The 21395-nt window shown below is 57.9% G+C and overlaps 1 protein-coding gene across 7 annotated transcripts in view; it reads left to right on the top strand.

The window, feature by feature from the left end:
* The window catches only part of SRGAP2 (SLIT-ROBO Rho GTPase activating protein 2), a 140828-nt gene that overhangs the window by 90825 nt on the left and 28608 nt on the right, over positions 1-21395 (top strand). For 5 of the 7 annotated variants that reach the window (XM_068159638.1, XM_068159640.1, XM_068159644.1 and 2 more), the window contains 5 exons: positions 5987-6211; positions 7246-7347; positions 8533-8730; positions 10989-11073; positions 18436-18463. In XM_068159638.1, coding sequence (XP_068015739.1) covers positions 5987-6211; positions 7246-7347; positions 8533-8730; positions 10989-11073; positions 18436-18463 — 638 coding nt within the window. The remainder of the gene's footprint in view (positions 1-5986; positions 6212-7245; positions 7348-8532; positions 8731-10988; positions 11074-18435; positions 18464-21395) is intronic. The other 2 variants (XM_068159639.1, XM_068159637.1) reach the window with 1 other exon arrangement.

The following is a 21395-nucleotide window of genomic DNA, read 5'->3' as shown; positions in this document are numbered from 1 at the left end:
GAGGACACAGTCTGAAGCTGTGCCAGGGGAGGTTTAGGCTGGAGGGGAGGAAGAAATTGTTCCCAGCAAGAGAGATTGGCCCTGGGGATGTGCTGCCCAGGGAGGTGGTGGAGTCCCCATCCCTGGAGGTGTTTAGGAAGAGCCTGGCTGGGGTGCTTGGTGCCTTGGTTGAGTTGATCAGATGGTGCTGGGTGATAGCTTGGATGCAATGATCTCCAAGGTCTCTTCCCACCTGGTTTATTCTACTCTAAAACAGGATTGGTTTATTTTTTTTGAGCCAGATTGTTAACTCTTTTCCTTGCTCTGAGCACAGGATGAGTTCTGAAACACAACCCCCCAAATCAGCAGTTGGAACCAGTGCAGATTATCTGGGGTTAAACCAGAGCAGGATTGCTTTATTCTTCTAAGCCAGGCTTTTACCTCTTTTCCTTCAGCTGATCATTTGATAACATTGAGGTTTGAAACACAAAACCCAAATTCAATCTTCCCCTGGGCCCTGCTCTGCTCAGACCTCACCTCCAGCCCTGCCTCCAGTTCTGCTGTCCCCAGCCTAAGAAGGACACAGAGCTGCTGGAGTGAGGCCAGAGGAGGCCACAAAGATGCTCCAAGGGCTGCAGCAGCTCTGCTGTGAGCACAGGCTGAGGGAGCTGGGGGTGTGCAGCCTGGAGAGGAGAAAGCTCTGAGGGGACCTTAGAGCTGCCTGAAGGGTACAGGAAGGCTGCAGAGAGACTTTCCCTGAGGGTGTCTGGAGGCAGCACCAGGGGAATGGTTTGGAGCTGAGGCAGAGCAGGGTTAGAGTGGAGCTGGGGAAGAAGTTCTGCAGTAGGAGGGTGGTGAGGCTCTGGCACAGGCTGCCCAGGGAGGCTGTGGCTGCCTCCTGTCTGGGGATGTTCAAGGCCAGGTGGGATGAGGCCTTGAGCAGCTGAGTCTGGTTGAGAGGTGCCCATGGTGGGGAGGTTGGAGGAGATGATCTCTGAGGTCCCTTCCAACCTGAGCCATGCTGTGCCCAGTGCATGAAATGAGCAGGTGTGGTTTTCAAGCCAGCTCTTAGCTCTTTCCCTTGCTCTGACCATGTGGTGATGCTGAGTTTTGAAGCCCCATCCTCACAGCTCTTGGTCAGTGGGAGGTGGTGGGGCAGACAGCAGCAGCCTGTCACAGCCCTGCAGCGTGCTCTGTCTCCCCTTGCACTGGGAGTGGAAGGAGAGCACTGAGTTAATTCCCCCTCCTGAGTGCAGAGCAATAAATTGCTCCTGACACAGCCCAGTAGCTTTGAATTCCCTGGCTGGGGGGGCTGAGGCAGCACTTTGATGCTAATGAAATGCTACAGTAATGGGGAAGTTTGCATTGACTCACATTTAGCAAAGGGTCACTGGGACAGAATTTAAAGGCAGATTAAAGACTCCCTGTGTGAGTCCTCAGGCTTGCTCTGCTCTTCCAGGAGCAGCTCTTCCAGGAGCAGCTCTTCCAGGAGCAGCTCTTCCTACCACTTCCCTGCTCCAGGATCTCAGCCTTTTCCCTTCCCAATCTGACCTGCATTTTAAATCAGATTACTTACTTATTATCATTCCCTTCCTCCTGGAATGCAATGGAAGTGGAATGGAATGGAGTAGAATGGAGTAGACTGGACTAGACTAGACTAGAATAGGATTGGATTAACCAGGTTGGAAAAGACCTTTGAGATCATCAAATCCAACCTATCACCCAGCACCACCTAATCAACTAACCCATGGCACCAAGCACCCCATCCAGTCTCCTCCTAAACACCTCCAGGGATGGGGACTCCACCACCTCCCTGGGCAGCACATCCCAATGGCCAATCTCTCTTTCTGTGAAGAATTTCTTCCTCACCTCCAGCCTGAACCTCCCCTGGCACAGCTTGAGACTGTGTCCTCTTGTTCTGGTGCTGCTTGCCTGGGAGAAGAGCCCAACCCCCACCTGGCTCCAACCTCCCTTCAGGGAGTTGGAGAGAGCAAGAAGGTCTCCCCTGAGCCTCCTCTTCTCCAGGCTAAGCAACCCCAGCTCCCTCAGCCTCTCCTCCCAGGGCTGTGCTCCACGACCCCTCCCCAGCTTTGTTGCCCTTCTCTGGACACCTTCCAGCACCTCAACATCCTTCCTGACCTGAGGAGCCCAGAACTGGACACAGGACTCAAGGTGTGGCCTGAGCAGTGCTGAGCACAGGGCAGAATGACCTCCCTGCTCCTGCTGGCCACACTGCTCCTGATGCAGGCCAGGCCCTGGCCTTCTTGGCTGCCTGGCACACTGCTGCCTCATAGTTCAGCCTACTATCAACCACTACTCCCCAGGTCCCTCTCTGCCCTGGCTGCTCTCAGCCACTCTGCCCCCAGCCTGTAGCTCTGCCTGGGGTTGCTGTGGCCAAGTGCAGCCCCTGGGCACTGGGATGTGTTCAGTCTCCTACCAAATCCTCTCCTGGGGGCCTGCCTGAAGCCTGCTGCCTGGGCAAAGGGTTAATCAGCTGTGGTGTTGGGCAAGGAATTCCAAGGAGTTGTCATTAAAGTCTGATGAAAAATTGATTTCCTCAGAGAAGGATTCCATCAAAGATTTATAGAGCCCAGCAAGGGGATGGAGGGAGGTGGCTTCCACTTAGAGGTGGGAGGTGGTTTACCACTTAGAGGTGGGAGGTGGCTACCACTTAGAGGTGGGGAGGTGGTTACCACTTAGAGGTGGGAGGTGGTTACCACTTAGAGGTGGGAGGTGGTGGGCTTGCCCAAGTGTTCAGGTGGGGGAGAGAGTGGGCTGCAAAATGGTTTGCATCAGGGAATCAATAAGGTTGCAAAGCCCTCTGAGATCGTCCAGCCCCAGCCATCAACCCAGCACCACCATGGCCACCAAAGCATGGCCCCAGTTCCTGGAGCACCTCCACCTCCCTGGGCAGCCTCTTCCAACCCCTGACCACTCTTGCAGGGGAGAAATTTGTCCTGATCTCCCTCCCCTGGCCCAGTTTCAGGCCCTTTCTTCCTGGCCTGTCCCTAGTTCCTTGGGATGAGAGACCAACCCCCACCCTCAACTCCTGCCTCCTTTCTTGCCCTGCTGCTGAGTGGGTGTTTGGTGTTTCTGGGCAGACTTTGGCTCCAACCTCCTTTCAGGAGCCAGGAGGTCTCCCCTCAGCCTCCTCTTCTCCAGACTAAACCAGCCCAGCTCCCACAGCTGCTCCCCACCAGCCCTGCTCTGCAGACACCTTGAGCAGGGTCAGTAACACAAGGCCAAATTACTTCCCTCTTCACTGTCGTGAGCTGGGGGATGAAATATTAGCTCCTGTTTGCCTTTCCCAGCCCCACCACTGAGCTCCTCTTGTGCTTTCACCACCTTTCCTTCCCAGTCTGGATGTGCTGGATCTTAGGACCCTTTCTGGACTGCAAGGCATTGGCACAGGCTGCCCAGGGGGGTGCTGAGGTCCCCATCCCTGGAGGTGTTCATGGAACCTGTGGCCATGGTGGTGGTGGGTTGGTGCTTGGTCTGGATGCTCTTAGAGGACTTCTGCAGCTCCAACAGCTCTCTGGTTCTGTGTGCTGGAGGAGGGGGAGTGCAGGGAGGACCAGCTGGTCAGCCTGGATGGGTGTGCAGCCCCCCTGGTCCTGCAGCAGGAGGGGAACAGCAGCACTGCTCCTGTCCCAGCCGAGCTGATGCTGCTCCTGGCTGGGATCTTGGCCCAGCCTCTCCCCAGGCTGCCTGCAGAGGATGGCTCTGCACCAGATGGTGGAGAAGGGCAGCAGCTTGGAGGGGCTGCTGATCCAGGGCAGCCTCCCCACCTGCAGAGTCTCAATCAAGCCTCCTTTGTGGGACGGGCTTTTTTGGGGCTCTCTTTTGTTCTGTCTGATTGGGTTTAATGTCCTTTAATTGGCTGCCTCCAGCCTAAGCAGCAACTGAGCTGCTTTGCTGCCCGCAAGGCTCCACACCTGCCACAGCTCACTGGCACAGCAGCACATGCTGACAGAAATCCTCTGCAAGCAGGGGGATGGGTCCAGCACTTGCTCTGCTTTCTCCCTCCCTCCACTCCTCCTTTTATTTCTCCCTTTTCCCCCCTTTTTTTCCTGCCCTTCCTCCCCCCTTTTTTCCTGCCCTCCCTCCCCCCCTTTTTTCCTGCCCTCACCTCCCCCCCTTTTTTCCTGCCCTTCCTCCCCCCCCTTTTTCCTGCCCTTCCTCCCCCCCTTTTTTCCTGCCCTTCCTCCCCCCCTTTTTTCCTGCCCTTCCTCCCCCCCTTTTTTCCTGCCCCTTCCTCCCCCTCTTTTTTCCTGCCCTTCCTCCCCCTCTTTTTTCCTGCCCTTCCTCCCCCTTTTTTTCCTTCCCTTCCTCCCCCCTTTTTTTCCTTCCCTTCCTCCCCCCTTTTTTTTCCTTCCCTTCCTCCCCCCTTTTTTTCCTTCCCTTCCTCCCCCCCTTTTTTCCTTCCCTTCCTCCCCCCCTTTTTTCCTGCCCTTCCTCCCCCCCCTTTTTTCCTGCCCTTCCTCCCCCCCTTTTTTCCTGCCCTTCCTCCCCCCCTTCCCTTCCCCCTTTTTTCCTGCCCTTCCTCCCCCCCTTTTTTCCTTCCCTTCCTCCCCCCCTTTTTTCCCTCCCTTCCTCCCCCCTTTCCCCCCTCCTTCCCCCCCCATTTGCACACAATGGCTGTGATGAGCCCCAACTGCTGGCTGGGAGGAGCCTTCCTGTGCATTCTGCTTACATAGCAGCACAGCAATCAGGCAGATGGCCTCTTTCTCTTTGGATATTCTCCCTGCCTGTGTAATCCCACTTGTCATTCCAAGGAGGTGGCTTCCCTCCTCCATTGCTTTCTTAGAGGGCTGAGAAAGGGAGGCTGTTTCTGATCAGCTAATGACAAATGCCTTTCTCCCTGCTGGAAACATGAAGGCTTGGCTGCAGTGGAGATGAAGCTGCTTAATTGTCTTCCAGTGACATCACCCTGGTGGCAGCACTAGCCAGGAAATTCTTGACCACGAGCATTGGCTGCCTGCAGGTTGTTGCTCCTCTCTTTCACCCCAGCAGTGAAGTCATCCCAGCTGAGTGCTGCTTGGGGAGGGGTTTTGGTTTGGGTGACTCTGGGGTTTGTGCCTGTGCTGCACAGGTCCTGTTCCTGCTTCCTGGCACAGCCAAGAGCGAAGCGGTTTGCTGTGTCTTGGGTGGAACAATCAACCTCTGCAGACCCTCCAAATCCTGTCTCATGTTTCCCTGGGTGGTGCTTGAGCTCAGTGTGTTCTTCACACTCTGAATTATTCAAGGATTCAGTATTTAAGGGATTCTTTTCTTTTTTCCTGGGGAGTGTTTTCAGTTCTGAAACTAAAGTTAGAATCACAGAGTCATGGAATGGGTTGGGTTGGGTTGGATGAGACCTCAAAGATCATCTGGTTCCAACCCCCTGCCATGGGCAGGGACACTTCCCACCAGCCCAGGTTGCTCAAAGCTTCATCCAGCCTGGCCCTGAACACCCCCAGGGAGGAGGCAGCCACAGCCTCCCTGGGCAGCCTGCTCCAGGGCCTCCCCCACCCTCACTGTCAAGAACTTCATCCTCATGGCCAATCTAACCTGCCCAGCTCTAGTTTCAAACCATTGCCCTTTTCCAAGGGAGGCACTGAGCATCCTCAGGTTTTAGGCTGCCTTTTGGGGTTTCAACAGCATGAGGCAAACTCTGAGGCCCCCAGGAAGGGTTGCAATGGTTTCAGCTGTACTTGGAGGCCAGTTGTAACTCAGGGGATCACAGTAACTCGATGGAGCTTGGTGATCTTCAAGGTCCCCTCCAGCTCAAGCCACTCTGTGACTGCTGAAATTGGGTATGGGGTTAGAGGTTGAAATTCTGCATGGGCTTAGAGGTTGAAATTGTGTTCAGGCCTGAGTCAGGATGCCTGTGTGGTCAGTGAGAGGTGTGGCACCCCTGTGGTAGCCAGGAGGCCACGAAACTCAACGTGTTGCCCCTCTGGCTTCAGAAGCCTTTTCCTCTCCATTTCTTTGCTCATTCATCTGGACTTGGTGTGTCTTTTTCCAGCAGTGCTGTGACCTGGGCTACCATGCCAGCCTCAACAGAGCTCTCAGGACGTTCCTGTCTGCTGAGCTCAACCTGGAGCAGTCCAAGCACGAGGGGCTGGACGCCATCGAGAACGCCGTGGAGAACCTGGACGCCAACAGCGACAAGCAGCGCCTGATGGAGATGTACAACAACGTCTTCTGCCCACCCATGAAGTTTGAGTTCCAGCCTCACATGGGTGACATGGTCAGTTCATGCTCCTCCTCTGCAGTGAGGGCCCTCTGGATGAGGGCATTGAGTCCATCAGCAGTAAATGTGCAGCTGACACCAAGCTGGGGGCAGGAGTTGAGCTGCTGGAGGGTAGAGAGGCTCTGCAGAGGGACCTGGCCAGGCTGGGCAGATGGGCAGAGGCCAAGGGCAGGAGATTGAACACATCCAAGTGCCAGGTGCTGCACATTGGCCACAGCAACCCCAGGCAGTGCTACAGGCTGGGGGCAGAGTGGCTGAGAGCAGCCAGGCAGAGAGGGACCTGGGGGTGCTGGTCGGTGGTAGGCTGAACATGAGGCAGCAGTGTGCCCAGGAAGCCAGGAGGGCCAATGGCATCCTGGCCTGCATCAGGAGCAGTGTGGCCAGCAGGAGCAGGGAGGTCATTCTCCCCCTGTACACTGCACTGGTTAGGCTCCCTCAGCTGCTCCTCCCCAGCCCTGTTCTCCAGACCCTTCCCCAGCTTTGCTGCCCTTCTCTGGGCACACTCCAGCCCCTCAAATCCTCAGCAGTCCAGGGAAGCTCACAGTTCTGGCCTGTTTAACAGGTCCCTACTCTGGTTTCTTATTCCTCCTCCCCTCAGCCCATTAAATAATGAATGGTGCTGGCAGCTGCTGCTGGCTGCTGAATGGTGCAGGCTGCTCAGCTGAGTGAGCTCAGCTCCCTGCCCAGCATCCCAGTGACCCAAATTCTTCTTGATGTGCAGCATGGTTTAGCCTCCTCTGTGTGATGAAACACCTTCAGCCTTTCAGAACACATGCTGAGCTTACTCTGAGTCTGGTTTCTTTGATGGTGAGGTTCTTTCTGTGCTGCCTTTCCAGGCCAGCCAGGAAGGGAGCTGCAGGTTGGTGCCACCTGGACCTTTTCCACTGATGGAAATCCAGGGCTTGCAGAGCTTTACAATGAAGCACTTTGGAAGGTGTTTGCTTGTGATGATTGACTGAAGTAATTGCAGTGCTCTTGGTGGTGTCTTTTTCTTCCTCAGCCCTCTCAAAGTGATGCTCTTTCTCTTCCAGGAGTCACAGATATGTGCCCAGCAGCCAGTGCAGAGTGAGTTAGTGCAGAGGTGCCAGCAGCTGCAGTCTCGGTTATCCACGCTCAAGATTGAAAATGAAGAGGTGAGGCTCTCAAGCAGAGAGCAGCACCCCTCTGAGCACTTCCAGGGGGGCTCAGTTAAGGAGGAATCTCCTTGCTGTGATCCTTTTGGTGAAGACTTGCAGTGAAATTCAAGAGGAAGCCAGCTGGGGCCAGCAGTTTGTTGGTGTTTGGTCTCCTGTGAAAGCTGGGGGTGTGGGGAGGATCCTTTTAAACACCTCCAGGAACCTGCTCCCCCCTGCTCTGCCCTGGTGAGGCTACTCTGGAGTGTTGTGTCCAGTTCAAGAGAGACAGGGAACCACTGGAGAGAGCCCAGGGGAGGCTGCAGAGGTGCTGAGGGGCCTGGAGCAGCTCTGTGAGGAGGAAAGGCACTTCAGCTGTGCCCAGAGGATGTGAAACCAGTGATAGCTGTTCATCAGCATGAGGCTCCAGGGAACTTCCTACCTCTGCTTGTTACTTGTGACACACTACCTGCAGCTGTTAAGTGCTCTCATTCATACAATCACAGAATGTTTGGGGTTGGAAGGGACCTTAAGGACCATTTACTTCCAACCCCCTGGCATGGGACCTTAAAGATGATCTAGTTGCAATCTCCCTGCAGTGGGACCTTAAGGATAATCTAGATCTAGTTCCAACCCCCTGGCACAGGACCTTAAAGACCATCTAGTTCCAACCCCCCTGCCATGAGACCTTAAATATGATCTAGTTGCAATCTCCCTGCAATGGGACCTTAAGGATAATCTAGATCTTGTTCCAACCCCCTGGCACAGGACCTTAAAGGTGATCTGGTTCCAAAGCCTCTCCCATGAGACCTTAAAGATGATCTAGTTGCAATCTCCCTGCAATGGGACCTTAAGGATAATCTAGATCTAGTTCCAACCCCTTGGCACAGGACCTTAAGTACCATCTGGTTCCAAAGCCTCTGCCATGAGACCTTAAAGATGATCTAGTTGCAATCTCCCTGTAAGGGAACCTTAAGGATAATCTAGATCTAGTTCCAACCCCCCTGGCATGAGTCACTAAAGATCATCTAGTTCCAAAGCCTCTGCCATGAGACCTTAAAGATCCAGTTCCAATCTTCCCTACCATGGGACCTTAAACTCTCTGGCAGGAGACCTTTAAGATCATCTAGTTCCAACCCCTTGGCATGGGCAGGGACACCTTCCCCTGGCCCAGGTTGCTCATTCTTGCTCCTTCTTGCTGGGCAGGTGAAGAAGACAATGGAAGCTACACTCCAGACAATCCAGGACATAGTCACAATAGAGGACTTTGATGTCTCTGACTGCTTCCAGTACAGCAACTCCATGGAGTCTGTGAAATCCACTGTCTCAGAAACCTTCATGAGCAAGCCAAGCATTGCCAAGAGAAGAGCCAACCAGCAGGAGACAGAGCAGTTCTACTTCACAGTAAGGAGTTCATTTTCAGCACTGTGTGATGTGTTCAGAGCTGGTGCTCACAGGGTGAGGGGAGGGAAAATGCTGCTGTCACCTCGCCCTGACACCTCTGGGATGGATTTTGAGCAGGCAGGGGAAGCATATTGTGCTTGAAGCACATGTGCCCCAGCACAGGTGTCATAGAATCATAGAACCTTTTGGATTGAAGAGGATCTCTAAGGTCATCCAGTCCAACCATCAACCCAACCCCACCACGGCCACTGAATCGTGGCCCCAGGTGCCATGGCCACACATTTCCTGAACCCCTCCAGGGATGGGGACTCCACCACCTGCCTGGGCAGCCTTTGCCAACCCCTGACCACTCTTGAAGCAAAGAAACTTGCCCTCATCTCCAACCTAACCCACCCCTGGCACAGTTTCAGGCCAGTTCCTCTCACTTCCCACCAGGCAGAAGAGACCAACCCCCACCTCACTCCAACCTCCTTTCCAGGGAGCTGCAGAAAGTAGAAGTTGAGGAAGAGCAGCTATGAGGAGGAGGTTCCCCAGTCCTTGCTCTCTCCAACTACCTGAAGGGAGGTTGGAGCCAGGAGGGGGTTGGTCTCTTCTCCCAGGCAAGCAGCACCAGAACAAGAGGACACAGTCTCAAGCTGTGCCAGGGGAGGCTTAGGCTGGAGGTGAGGAGAAAGTTCTCCCCAGAGAGAGTTGTTGGCCATTGGGATGTGCTGCCCAGGGAGGTGGTGGAGTCCCCATCCCTGGAGGTGTTCAAGAAGGGATTGGATGTGGCACTTGGTGCCATGGTTTAGTCATGAGGTCTGTGGTGCCAGGTTGGACTCGATGATCCTTGAGGTCTCTTCCAGCCTTGGTGATTCTGTGGCCTCAGGGACCACCTACTCCAACCTCCCTTCCCATGGGCCAGGACACCTCTCATCTAGACTTGGCTGCTCAAGGCCTCATCCAGTCCCAGGCTGGAATTGGAGGATCTTTAAGATCCTCCCAAACTCTTCAGGGATTCTATGAGACCTGGGGAAAGCTGAAGGGAAGAACTGAAATCAAATGAAGAGAGGGGGAAAGAGGGGGAAATCAAATGAAGAGGTGGGGGAAGAAGGGGAAATCAAATGAAGAGAGGGGGAAAGGGGGAAATCAAATGAAGAGAGGGGGAAAGAGGGGGAAATCAAATGAAGAGAGGGGGAATCAAATGAAGAGAGGGGGGAAGAGGGGGAAATCAAGTAGGGGAGAATCAAATAGAGAGAGGGGAAAAGGGGGTGGGGGAAAGAGCATTTGCAGAGCTGTGTAAAATCAGAACCCAGTGGGCAAAGCAATTGCCTGGTTGTGTAGTGCTCCAGTGAGGGAACAGGTCTGCACTTCAAGAGGAGGTGTATTTGTTCTGTGCCCTGCACCCCTGTGCCTCATCCAGCATGGAGGCAGAGCCACCGTTGGAGAAGGCAAGTGGGGTGAGAGAGGTTAAGTGAGAGAATAAGCACAGGAGCAGCTTTTTAGGTGGCTGAAGCAGATTGCTCATTCAGCTGCCTGTGAGGTGCAATTTCCATCCCACCCCTGCCTGGAGAGGAGAAGCCTTTGTGACAGCTCCTCAGATGTCTTAAAAGATGCCAAACCTTCAGCTGAGCCCAGGGGGGAGCAGCAGAAATTGCCCTGCAGGCCTGTAGGGATCCAGCTTCAGATGTACCTGCCTGTGGTCAGAGAGTCATGGAATGGTCAGGGTTGGAAAGGACCTGAAAGCTCATCCAGTTCCAAACCCCCTTGCTATGGGCAGGGACAGCTCCCACCAGCCCAGCTTGCTCAAGGCTTCATCCAGCCTGGCCTTGAGCACCTCCAGGGAGGGGACATCCACAGCAACCTGTTCCAGTGTCTCCCCACTCTCACTGTGGAGAGTTTCTTCCTCCTCTCCAGCCTCAATCTGCCCTCCTCAAGCTTCACAGTGTCACCAAGGTTGGAAGAGACCTCAGAGATCATCGAGTCCAAGCTTCAGCCCATGGAAAGCAGGAAGATTTTGGTTCCCCCCCTTTGCACAGGGAATTGCAGTGTAGTTCTGTGCTTAGCACTGAATTCCCAACCCAGTCACCTGCAGATGCAATCACAGAAGGGTTGGGGGTTGGAAGGGACCTCAAGGCTCAGCCAGTTCCCACCCCCCTGCCATGGGCAGGGACACCTCCCACTGGAGCAGGGTGCTCAGAGCCACATCCAGCCTGGCCTTAAAGAAGTGAATTGTCCACTGATGCTCTTGGGTTCTGTGTTTTTTATCCCCCTCACAGAAAATGAAGGAGTATCTGGAAGGCAGGAACCTGATCACGAAGCTCCAAGCCAAACATGACCTCCTTCAGAAGACCCTGGGAGAAAGTGAGTCTCAGGCTTGCTCATTACTGCAACCAGCCAGGCTCTTGCACCCTCCTGAGTGAAGCAGCTTGGATCCCTGCTGCAGAGAGGACAGATCATCTTTTATGAATCTGGTTTATTTTTTCCCCTGACCTCCCTGGCTGCTTGATGAATGGTGGAGGGGAAGATGCTTCATGAATCACTAATGTGCAGCACTTGGCTGCTAGAAGGAAGCATTTGCCCACAGGTTCTCCCTCTCCTCTCCCTCTCCCTCTCCCTCTCCCTCTCCCTCTCCCTCTCCCTCTCCCTCTCCCTCTCCCTCTCCCTCTCCCTCTCCCTCTCCCTCTCCCTCTCCCTCTCCCTCTCCCTCTCCCTCTCCCTCTCCCTCTCCCTCTCCCTCTCCCTCTCCCTCTCCCTCTCCCTCTCCCTCTCCCTCTCCCTCTCCCTCTCCCTCTCCCTCTCCCTCTCCCTCTCCTCCCCTCCCTTGTGAGCCTTGTGCCTCCCACCTGGCTGCCTTGCCAGGCTGGGCAGAAGCTTCATTTTCCTGGTGGTTCAGCCCTGTGGCTTCAGTTCAGACCAAGCTGATGTGCCTGAGCACAGGCTTTGATGGGATGGGGGGGAAAACAACAAACAAACTTCAGAGCATGTAAAATGTGTTGCCTCTCCAGAGGGCATTAGTCAGGGGGCAGCAGCCAGAGCTGAATCTGGATTTGCTGGGTGGTGTCAGAACAAAGGGAGACTTCTTACCCTTCATGGCATGGGCAAATCCTGTTGGCCAACCAGGCTTAAACCCTGCATCCAAGTTTCCATAGAAACCTCTCTGCCTCCTGTTTGCAGAGGAGAAGGTTTTTAACAGTCTAAATGTCAGGTCAGGGAAGAAATCAAACAGGAAGGCTCCTGGGTTTAGATGTCAAGATCAAGGCTCCTGTTTTGATGTGCAACCTACCTGGACTCCCCCCCCCCTCCCCCCCCCAGTTTATAGTGTGCAAACCTTCTGAATGAAAGCTGGAGCAGCAGGTGGGCTTTGAAGTGCTTTGCTTTCAGTTTGGAAAGGCTCTGTAAAGCCAAAATTGCTTCTTGCTTGCAGTCGTTAAGAGGTTTGTGCTCAGCCAGGCCCAAGCTGCTGGCAGGGGAGGGCAGGGGAGGGGAGGGGAGGATGCCTCCATGGGCTCTGAGTTCTCCTGCTTGGAGCTGTGCAGGGTTTCTTCAGCTGTCCTGCAGCAAGGCTGGGTGAAGCCAAAGCTCTGAAGTGTCCTTAGGGTATTGTTTTACCCTGCTGCCTCTAAATGCCTGCAAGGGACACCCATGCTGCCCCTGTGACTAATCACATTCCTGCTTCACTGCTGACCTCTGCATACCAGGACCCATTTCCTCTTAACCTGCCTGCCCCTGGAGCCCATCTCAAGCTGTGGTGGGGAGGGGGCCAAGAGGAGGAAATGCAATGTGATTTCTGTGTTGCAGTGTAGGTTTGTAAAGGCTGCTTCTGTTTCTCCCCCACACCCCCCCCCTCTGGCTGCTTGGCAAGCCAGAGGTTTCTCAGTCACCCTGTGAAGGGAGGCAGTGTGTGTCAGGGCCAGCTCCAGCAGCTCCTGATGATGCAAATCCCTTCTGTCATCTGCTGAGATCAAAAGGAGCTGAGAAAGGCAGGGTGCAGCTCATCTCCAAAACCACATTAGCAGGTTAATGGTGCAGGCTGGGACACACACACACACCCCATGCCTGGACTCAGCCCTAAAATGCCTCTCCATTGGGAAATGGGCAAAGAAAACTCCCTGCCCAGGTCCCTGGGGCATGGTGAGAAGCATGACTGAAAAACTGCTGCATGTCCCTGGGGGGAAAGGGGAGGTGAAAACCCCAAAGCACCACAGTACCATGCCTTTGGCACCATGGCTGTTCTGCTTTGCCCATCCTCAGGTGACATTCCTTAGCCCTCTTGCAGATTGCCTCAATCTGAAGATGACAAGTTGCAGGCTGATGAAAGCAGCAGCAAAGTCCTCCCAGCTCCAAGCAATTAGGTCCCTGCCTCCTGTACACATTTGTCACCCTGAAGGCAGGAGCCCCCTTGGTGCTGTTGCCACAGCCCTCCTGGTTTCTGGAGATGAATCTTCTCTGCTGGCAGTGGGGACAGCTGGCTGAGAATTCTGCTGCAGAGTTAACATTCTCATGGAAATGCTGCCCTGCTCTGCCTCCACCTGGGGAGGGGGAAGTGGCTATCCAAAGGGGCTCAGCTCACTGGCAGCCAGCAGCCATTAGACCTTCCCCTTGTTCAGCCCCAGGGGCAGGAAGGTGGCTGCAGGGGAGGTGGCTGCAGGGGGAGGTGGCTGCAGGGGAGGTGGCTGCAGGGGGAGGTGGCTGCAGGGGGAGGTGGCTGCAGGGGAGGTGGCTGCAGGGGGAGGTGGCTGCAGGGGAAGGTGGCTGCAGGGGAAGGTGGCTGCAGGGGAAGGTGGCTGCAGGGAAGGTGGCTGCAGGGAAGGTGGCTGCAGGGGAGGTGGCTGCAGGGGAGGTGGCTGCAGGGGAAGGTGGCTGCAGGGGGAGGTGGCTGCAGGGGAAGGTGGCTGCAGGGGAAGGTGGCTGCAGGGGAGGTGGCTGCAGGGGAGGTGGCTGCAGGGGGAAGGTGGCTGCAGGGAAGGTGGCTGCAGGGGAAGGTGGCTGCAGGGGAGGTGGCTGCAGGGGGAGGTGGCTGCAGGGAGAGGTGGCTGCAGGGGAAGGTGGCTGCAGGGGAAGGTGGCTGCAGGGGAAGGTGGCTGCAGGGAAGGCGGCTGCAGGGAAGGCGGCTGCAGGGAAGGTGGCTGCAGGGGGAGGTGGCTGCAGGGGAGGTGGCTGCAGGGGGAGGTGGCTGCAGGGAGAGGTGGCTGCAGGGGGAGGTGGCTGCAGGGGAAGGTGGCTGCAGGGGAAGGTGGCTGCAGGGGGAGGTGGCTGCAGGGAAGGTGGCTGCAGGGGGAGGTGGCTGCAGGGGAAGGTGGCTGCAGGGGAAGGTGGCTGCAGGGAAGGCGGCTGCAGGGAAGGTGGCTGCAGGGGGAGGTGGCTGCAGGGGAGGTGGCTGCAGGGGGAGGTGGCTGCAGGGGGAGGTGGCTGCAGGGAGAGGTGGCTGCAGGGGAGGTGGCTGCAGGGGGAGGTGGCTGCAGGGGAGGTGGCTGCAGGGGAAGGTGGCTGCAGGGGGAGGTGGCTGCAGGGGAAGGTGGCTGCAGGGGGAGGTGGCTGCAGGGGAGGTGGCTGCAGGGGAAGGTGGCTGCAGGGGGAGGTGGCTGCAGGGGAAGGTGGCTGCAGGGGGAGGTGGCTGCAGGGGAGGTGGCTGCAGGGGAGGTGGCTGCAGGGGAGGTGGCTGCAGGGGAAGGTGGCTGCAGGGAAGGTGGCTGCAGGGGAGGTGGCTGCAGGGGAGGTGGCTGCAGGGGGAGGTGGCTGCAGGGGAGGTGGCTGCAGGGGAAGGTGGCTGCAGGGGGAGGTGGCTGCAGGGGAAGGTGGCTGCAGGGAGAGGTGGCTGCAGGGGAGGTGGCTGCAGGGGGAGGTGGCTGCAGGGGAGGTGGCTGCAGGGGAAGGTGGCTGCAGGGGGAGGTGGCTGCAGGGGAAGGTGGCTGCAGGGGGAGGTGGCTGCAGGGGAGGTGGCTGCAGGGGAGGTGGCTGCAGGGGAGGTGGCTGCAGGGGAAGGTGGCTGCAGGGAAGGTGGCTGCAGGGGAGGTGGCTGCAGGGGAGGTGGCTGCAGGGGGAGGTGGCTGCAGGGGAGGTGGCTGCAGGGGAAGGTGGCTGCAGGGAAGGTGGCTGCAGGGAAGGTGGCTGCAGGGGGAGGTGGCTGCAGGGAAGGTGGCTGCAGGGGAGGTGGCTGCAGGGGGAGGTGGCTGCAGGGAAGGTGGCTGCAGGGAAGGTGGCTGCAGGGGGAGGTGGCTGCAGGGAAGGTGGCTGCAGGGGAGGTGGCTGCAGGGGGAGGTGGCTGCAGGGGAGGTGGCTGCAGGGGAGGTGGCTGCAGGGGGAGGTGGCTGCAGGGGGAGGTGGCTGCAGGGGAGGTGGCTGCAGGGGAAGGTGGCTGCAGGGGAAGGTGGCTGCAGGGAAGGTGGCTGCAGGGGGAGGTGGCTGCAGGGGGAGGTGGCTGCAGGGGAGGTGGCTGCAGGGGGAGGTGGCTGCAGGGAGAGGTGGCTGCAGGGGAAGGTGGCTGCAGGGAAGGTGGCTGCAGGGAAGGTGGCTGCAGGGGGAGGTGGCTGCAGGGGAGGTGGCTGCAGGGGGAGGTGGCTGCAGGGAGAGGTGGCTGCAGGGGAAGGTGGCTGCAGGGGAAGGTGGCTGCAGGGAAGGCGGCTGCAGGGAAGGTGGCTGCAGGGGGAGGTGGCTGCAGGGGAGGTGGCTGCAGGGGGAGGTGGCTGCAGGGGGAGGTGGCTGCAGGGGGAGGTGGCTGCAGGGAGAGGTGGCTGCAGGGGAAGGTGGCTGCAGGGGAAGGTGGCTGCAGGGAAGGCGGCTGCAGGGAAGGTGGCTGCAGGGGGAGGTGGCTGCAGGGGAGGTGGCTGCAGGGGGAGGTGGCTGCAGGGGGAGGTGGCTGCAGGGGGAGGTGGCTGCAGGGAAGGTGGCTGCAGGGAAGGTGGCTGCAGGGGAGGTGGCTGCAGGGAAGGTGGCTGCAGGGGGAGGTGGCTGCAGGGGGAGGTGGCTGCAGGGGGAGGTGGCTGCAGGGAAGGTGGCTGCAGGGGAGGTGGCTGCAGGGGGAGGTGGCTGCAGGGGGAGGTGGCTGCAGGGAAGGTGGCTGCAGGGGAGGTGGCTGCAGGGGGAGGTGGCTGCAGGGGAGGTGGCTGCAGGGGAAGGTGGCTGCAGGGAAGGTGGCTGCAGGGGGAGGTGGCTGCAGGGGGAGGTGGCTGCAGGGGAGGTGGCTGCAGGGGAAGGTGGCTGCAGGGGGAGGTGGCTGCAGGGGAAGGTGGCTGCAGGGGGAGGTGGCTGCAGGGGAGGTGGCTGCAGGGGAGGTGGCTGCAGGGGAGGTGGCTGCAGGGGAAGGTGGCTGCAGGGAAGGTGGCTGCAGGGGAGGTGGCTGCAGGGGAGGTGGCTGCAGGGGGAGGTGGCTGCAGGGGAGGTGGCTGCAGGGGAAGGTGGCTGCAGGGAAGGTGGCTGCAGGGAAGGTGGCTGCAGGGGGAGGTGGCTGCAGGGAAGGTGGCTGCAGGGGAGGTGGCTGCAGGGGAGGTGGCTGCAGGGGGAGGTGGCTGCAGGGAAGGTGGCTGCAGGGAAGGTGGCTGCAGGGGGAGGTGGCTGCAGGGAAGGTGGCTGCAGGGGAGGTGGCTGCAGGGGGAGGTGGCTGCAGGGGAGGTGGCTGCAGGGGAGGTGGCTGCAGGGGGAGGTGGCTGCAGGGGGAGGTGGCTGCAGGGGAGGTGGCTGCAGGGGAAGGTGGCTGCAGGGGAAGGTGGCTGCAGGGAAGGTGGCTGCAGGGGGAGGTGGCTGCAGGGAAGGTGGCTGCAGGGGAGGTGGCTGCAGGGGGAGGTGGCTGCAGGGGGAGGTGGCTGCAGGGGAGGTGGCTGCAGGGGAAGGTGGCTGCAGGGGGAGGTGGCTGCAGGGGAAGGTGGCTGCAGGGGAAGGTGGCTGCAGGGGAGGTGGCTGCAGGGGGAGGTGGCTGCAGGGGGAGGTGGCTGCAGGGAAGGTGGCTGCAGGGGGAGGTGGCTGCAGGGAAGGTGGCTGCAGGGGAAGGTGGCTGCAGGGGGAGGTGGCTGCAGGGGGAGGTGGCTGCAGGGGAGGTGGCTGCAGGGGGAGGTGGCTGCAGGGGAAGGTGGCTGCAGGGGAGGTGGCTGCAGGGGGAGGTGGCTGCAGGGGAGGTGGCTGCAGGGGAAGGTGGCTGCAGGGGAAGGTGGCTGCAGGGGGAGGTGGCTGCAGGGGGAGGTGGCTGCAGGGGAGGTGGCTGCAGGGGGAGGTGGCTGCAGGGGAAGGTGGCTGCAGGGGAGGTGGCTGCAGGGGGAGGTGGCTGCAGGGGGAGGTGGCTGCAGGGGAAGGTGGCTGCAGGGGGAGGTGGCTGCAGGGGGAGGTGGCTGCAGGGGAAGGTGGCTGCAGGGGAGGTGGCTGCAGGGGGAGGTGGCTGCAGGGAGAGGTGGCTGCAGGGGAAGGTGGCTGCAGGGGGAGGTGGCTGCAGGGGGAGGTGGCTGCAGGGGAAGGTGGCTGCAGGGGAGGTGGCTGCAGGGGGAGGTGGCTTCTCAGCTGCTGTAAAGCAGTAGGCTTTCACTGAGGAGGGGTCTGTGCCAGCAAAGACTTTGGGCTGTACAGGTCCCAAAGGCTTCTCGGGCTCTTCTACACCCCCAGTGTGGTGGGGAGTTGGAAGGGACCTCTGGATACCATCCAGTCCAACCCCCCTGCTAGAGCAGGACACCCACAGCAGCTTGCCCAGGAGCACAATGGCCAGGGGGGGTTGGAAGGGACCTCTGGACACCATCCAGTCCAATCCCCCCTGCTCCAGCAGGGCACCCCCAGCACATTGCCCAGGGTCACAATGCCCAGGGGGGGTTGGAAGCACTGCAGAGAAGGAGGCTCCACAACCTCTCTCTGGGCAGTCTGCTGCAGGCCTCCAGCAGTCTCACACCAAAGATGTTTCTCCTGGTTTCCAGTTTGTGTCCTGTCCCTGGGCACCACTGCCAAGAGCCCAGACCCAGCCTCTTGCCCCCCACCCTTTAGCTCTTGCTGAGCATTGCTCAGCTCCCCTCTGGGGCTGCTCTGCTCCAGGCTCTCAGCCCCAGGGCTCTCAGCCTTTGCTCCCCACAGAGCTGCTCCAGGCCCCTCAGCAGCTTTGTGGCCTCTTCTGCACCCTCTCTGTGTCTCTTTTTGAGCTGGGGAGGCCAGAGCTGGTCCCAGTACTGGACCCAATGATGCCTGCATTCTCCAGTGCCCTTAGCCTGGCTGCTTCCCTGCAGACTCAGTGCCAGTTCATTGGGTGTTTTGCTCAGTGTGTTTGTGGAGAGGCTCATCAAACATCTGCCTCCCAAAATAGCTCCATGCCAGCACAGTCAGCCTGTGGGCTAACAAACCCCTGAATGTTTTCAGTCTCACTGAGTGGCTTCACAAAGCAGCATCTCTTGCCCCTGGGAGGGAGGAGGGCTGGGAGAGGTTGAGGAGCCCATTTTGTTTGGCAGCAGAAGTCAGCAATTTGAATGCTGAGGGAACTCATTTTCCAAAACAGTGCTTGCCAGAGAAAGAGGCCTTGGGCAGCCTGAGCTGGCTTCCTGGCCAGCCCTGGTGGAGCTGTGCTGGCTGGGATGGGCTTTGGGTGGCCTCTCCTGCAGCACTCATTGGGGAGCAGCTACTGTCCAGCTCCCCAGAGCCATCCCCTCCCTCTCCTCTGGGTGTTTCCTTCTCCATCTCCTTCCCAAAGTGCCTTCACAAATCCATCCAGGAGTACTTTCCCATTCCTCTCTTCTGACACTCTCTCTCTCTTTGTCTTGCCAGGTCAGAGGACAGACTGCTCCCTTGCCAGGTAGGTGTGACCCAGGGGCTCATTATTTAAGGGCAATAAGGTTGAAATTGGTCACAGCCATTCTAGATCAGCTGCCAGCCCAGGCTGTGTATCTGCTCCATCAGGGATTGATTGATTGATTGATTGATTGATTGATTTGTAGAGTCACAGAACCACTTTGCTTGGAAGAGAGCTTTGCAAGATCATGGAGTCCAACCTTTAGCCCAGCTCTGCCAGGTCACCACTAAGCCCCAGCCCTCAGCACCACCTCTGCACAGCTCTGAAACCCTTCCAGGGCTGGGGACTCCACCACCTCCCTGGGCTGCCTGCTCCAGTGCCTGACCACTCTTGCAGCAAGGAAATTCTCCCTGATACCCAACCCACACCTCCCCTGCTGCAGCTTGAGGCTGGCTCCCCTTGTCCTATCACTTGAGAGAGCAACCTCCAGCCTCCTGTCAGGGAGTTGGAGAGAGCAATAAGCTAGAACCACAGAATGGTTTGGGTTGGAAGGGACCTGCAAAGCTCATCCAGTCCAAGCCCCCTCCAGTCACAGGGACATCCTCCACTAGGATCAGGTTGCTTGGAGCTTTGTCCAGCCTGGCCTTGAATATCTCCAGGGATGGGACCTCAGCTACCTCCCCCAGGCAACCTGTTGCAGTGCTCCAGCAGCCTCCTGGTGCAGAACTCATTCCTAAGATCTCTGCTCTGCCTCCTTTTCTCCAGACTAAACCATCTCAGCTCCCTGTCCTTTGTGAGGGGAGGGTCCCATGGCTCGGGGGGGGGGGGGGGCTGGCTGCAAAAGGGGCTGAGTGCCACCACTCAGAACAGCTCTGCCCCACTGCTGCTCTCTACTCTACCCTGCAGCTGGGTGACAGCAAGTTTGCAGATGACACCAAGTTAGGGGCAGATGTTAGTCAGTCAGAGGGTAGGAAGGCTCTGCAGAGGGACCTCAACTGACTGGACAGATGGGCAGAGTCCAATGGGATGGCATTCAACAAGTCCAAGTGCCAGGGGCTGCACTTTGGCTATGGCAATCCCATGCAGAGCTACAGGCTGGGGGCAGAGTGGCTGAGAGCTCCCAAACAGAGAGGGACCTGGGGGTGCTGATCGACAGCCACCTGAATATGAGCCAGCAGTGTGCCCAGGTGGCCAGGAGGGCCAATGGCATCCTGGCCTGCATTAGGAACAGTGTGGCCAGCAGGAGCAGGGAGGTCATAGTGCCCCTGGACTCTGCTTTGGTTAGGCCACACCTTGAGTCCTGTGTCTAGTTCTGGGCCCCTCAGTTTAAGAAGGACATCGAAACACTTGAAGGTGTCCAGAGAAGGGCAACAAGGCTGGGGAGAGGCCTTGAGCACAGCCCTGTGAGGAGAGGCTGAGGGAGCTGGGGTTGCTTAGCCTGGAGAAGAGGAGGCTCAGGGGTGACCTCATTGCCCTCTACAACTACCTGAAGGGAGGTTGTAGCCAGGAAGGGGTTGGCCTCTTCTCCCAGGCACCCAGCACCAGAACAAGAGGACACAGTCTCAAGCTGTGCCAGGGGAGGTTTAGACTGGAGGTGAGGAGGAAGTTCTTCACCGAGCGAGTCATTCGGCATTGGAACAGGCTGCCCAGGGAGGTGGTGGAGTCATCGACCCTGGAGGCGTTCAAGGGGAGATTGGACGTGGCACTTGGTGCCATGGTCTAGTCATGGGGTCTGTGTTGATAGGTTGGACTCGATGATCCTCGAGGTCCTTTCCAACCTAAGTGATACTGTGATACTGTGATGCTGTGAGAGGTGGTGGAGGAACAGACTTCTCCTTTATGATCAGGACTAATCCCTGACCCATCACTGAGCTGCTCCTGAGGGGGGGATTTTGTATCACATCTCCAGACTGATGGATTCCAGGGGGCCAGGAGGGCTCTGGGGTTGGGGCTGTGCAGTCTCCTGCCCTGCTGACAGCAGGCAGGTGCTTGCTGCTGCTGCTGCTCCGGAGCCATCAGTGCTTTCTTTCCCCACCTTCCTTGCAGCCAAGCCCAGCCAGGCTGACAGCTCCTAATTAGGGCCTGACATCTGCAATAACAAAACATTATTCACCATGAAACACTTGGAAATAGCAAAGAATCATTGCTGCTAATCATTTCCAAGAGACCTTCTTGGCTGTGGCAGGCCCTGGGGGGTTTTTTTCCCCCCACCTCCCCTCCCCTCTCTATTTTTTCTTCTTCCTCATTCAGGATTTGTTGATTAATTTATTTTGGGGTTTAATATATATCTATTTAATCTGGTTTTTCTGCTCTACAAGAGGAATTTCCCCTGGATCTAGCACATTGCAGCAGTCTTTTTTCAAGCCCAACACTTCCAGTCACCTGCTTTGTAATGCAGCAGCCATCTGCCCTGGCAGGATGCATTAGAGCCTCTCTGCTGTGCTAGGATGTGAGGGGGGAAAATGAATGGATTGAAGCTGGAAGAGGGCAGATTGAGGCTGGAAATGAGGAAGAAGCTCTTCACAGGCAGGGTGGGGAGACACTGGCACAGGTTGCCCAGGGAGGCTGTGGCTGCCTCCTCCCTGGGGGTGTTCAAGGCCAGGCTGGATGAGGGCTTGAGCCCCTGCCCATGGTGGGGGGGTTGGAGCAGATGATCTCTGAGGTCCCTTCCAACCTGAGCCATTCTCTGATTCTATGATTTACATGAAGTCTGAGACAGAGGCCAAGGGTGTGCTGGAGATTCAAGGTGATCCTGGGTGTGCTTGGGATGTGAAGGGCACTGAAACACAGCTCCAGGAAATCAGGGAAAGGCTGCTGAGAAAGAGAGATGGAGTCTTCATTATGATCTGGATGATCTCTGCGTGGCTGGGCTGCCCTTTCCTTAGGCTTAGGCTGCAAAGGCATAGCCTGGCTGCTGTGTGCTGGGCTCTGAGGGGCTTTGTGGCCTTCAGCTGTGGAAAGTTTTAGCAGGACCCCTTAGAACAGAGCCCAGAGT

Source organism: Melanerpes formicivorus, unplaced genomic scaffold (genome assembly GCF_026170545.1).
Source record: "Melanerpes formicivorus ecotype bairdi unplaced genomic scaffold, bMelFor1.0.p_v2 SCAF_46, whole genome shotgun sequence".
Lineage (NCBI taxonomy): Eukaryota > Metazoa > Chordata > Aves > Piciformes > Picidae > Melanerpes > Melanerpes formicivorus.
This window is presented reverse-complemented; position numbering and strand designations above follow the sequence as displayed.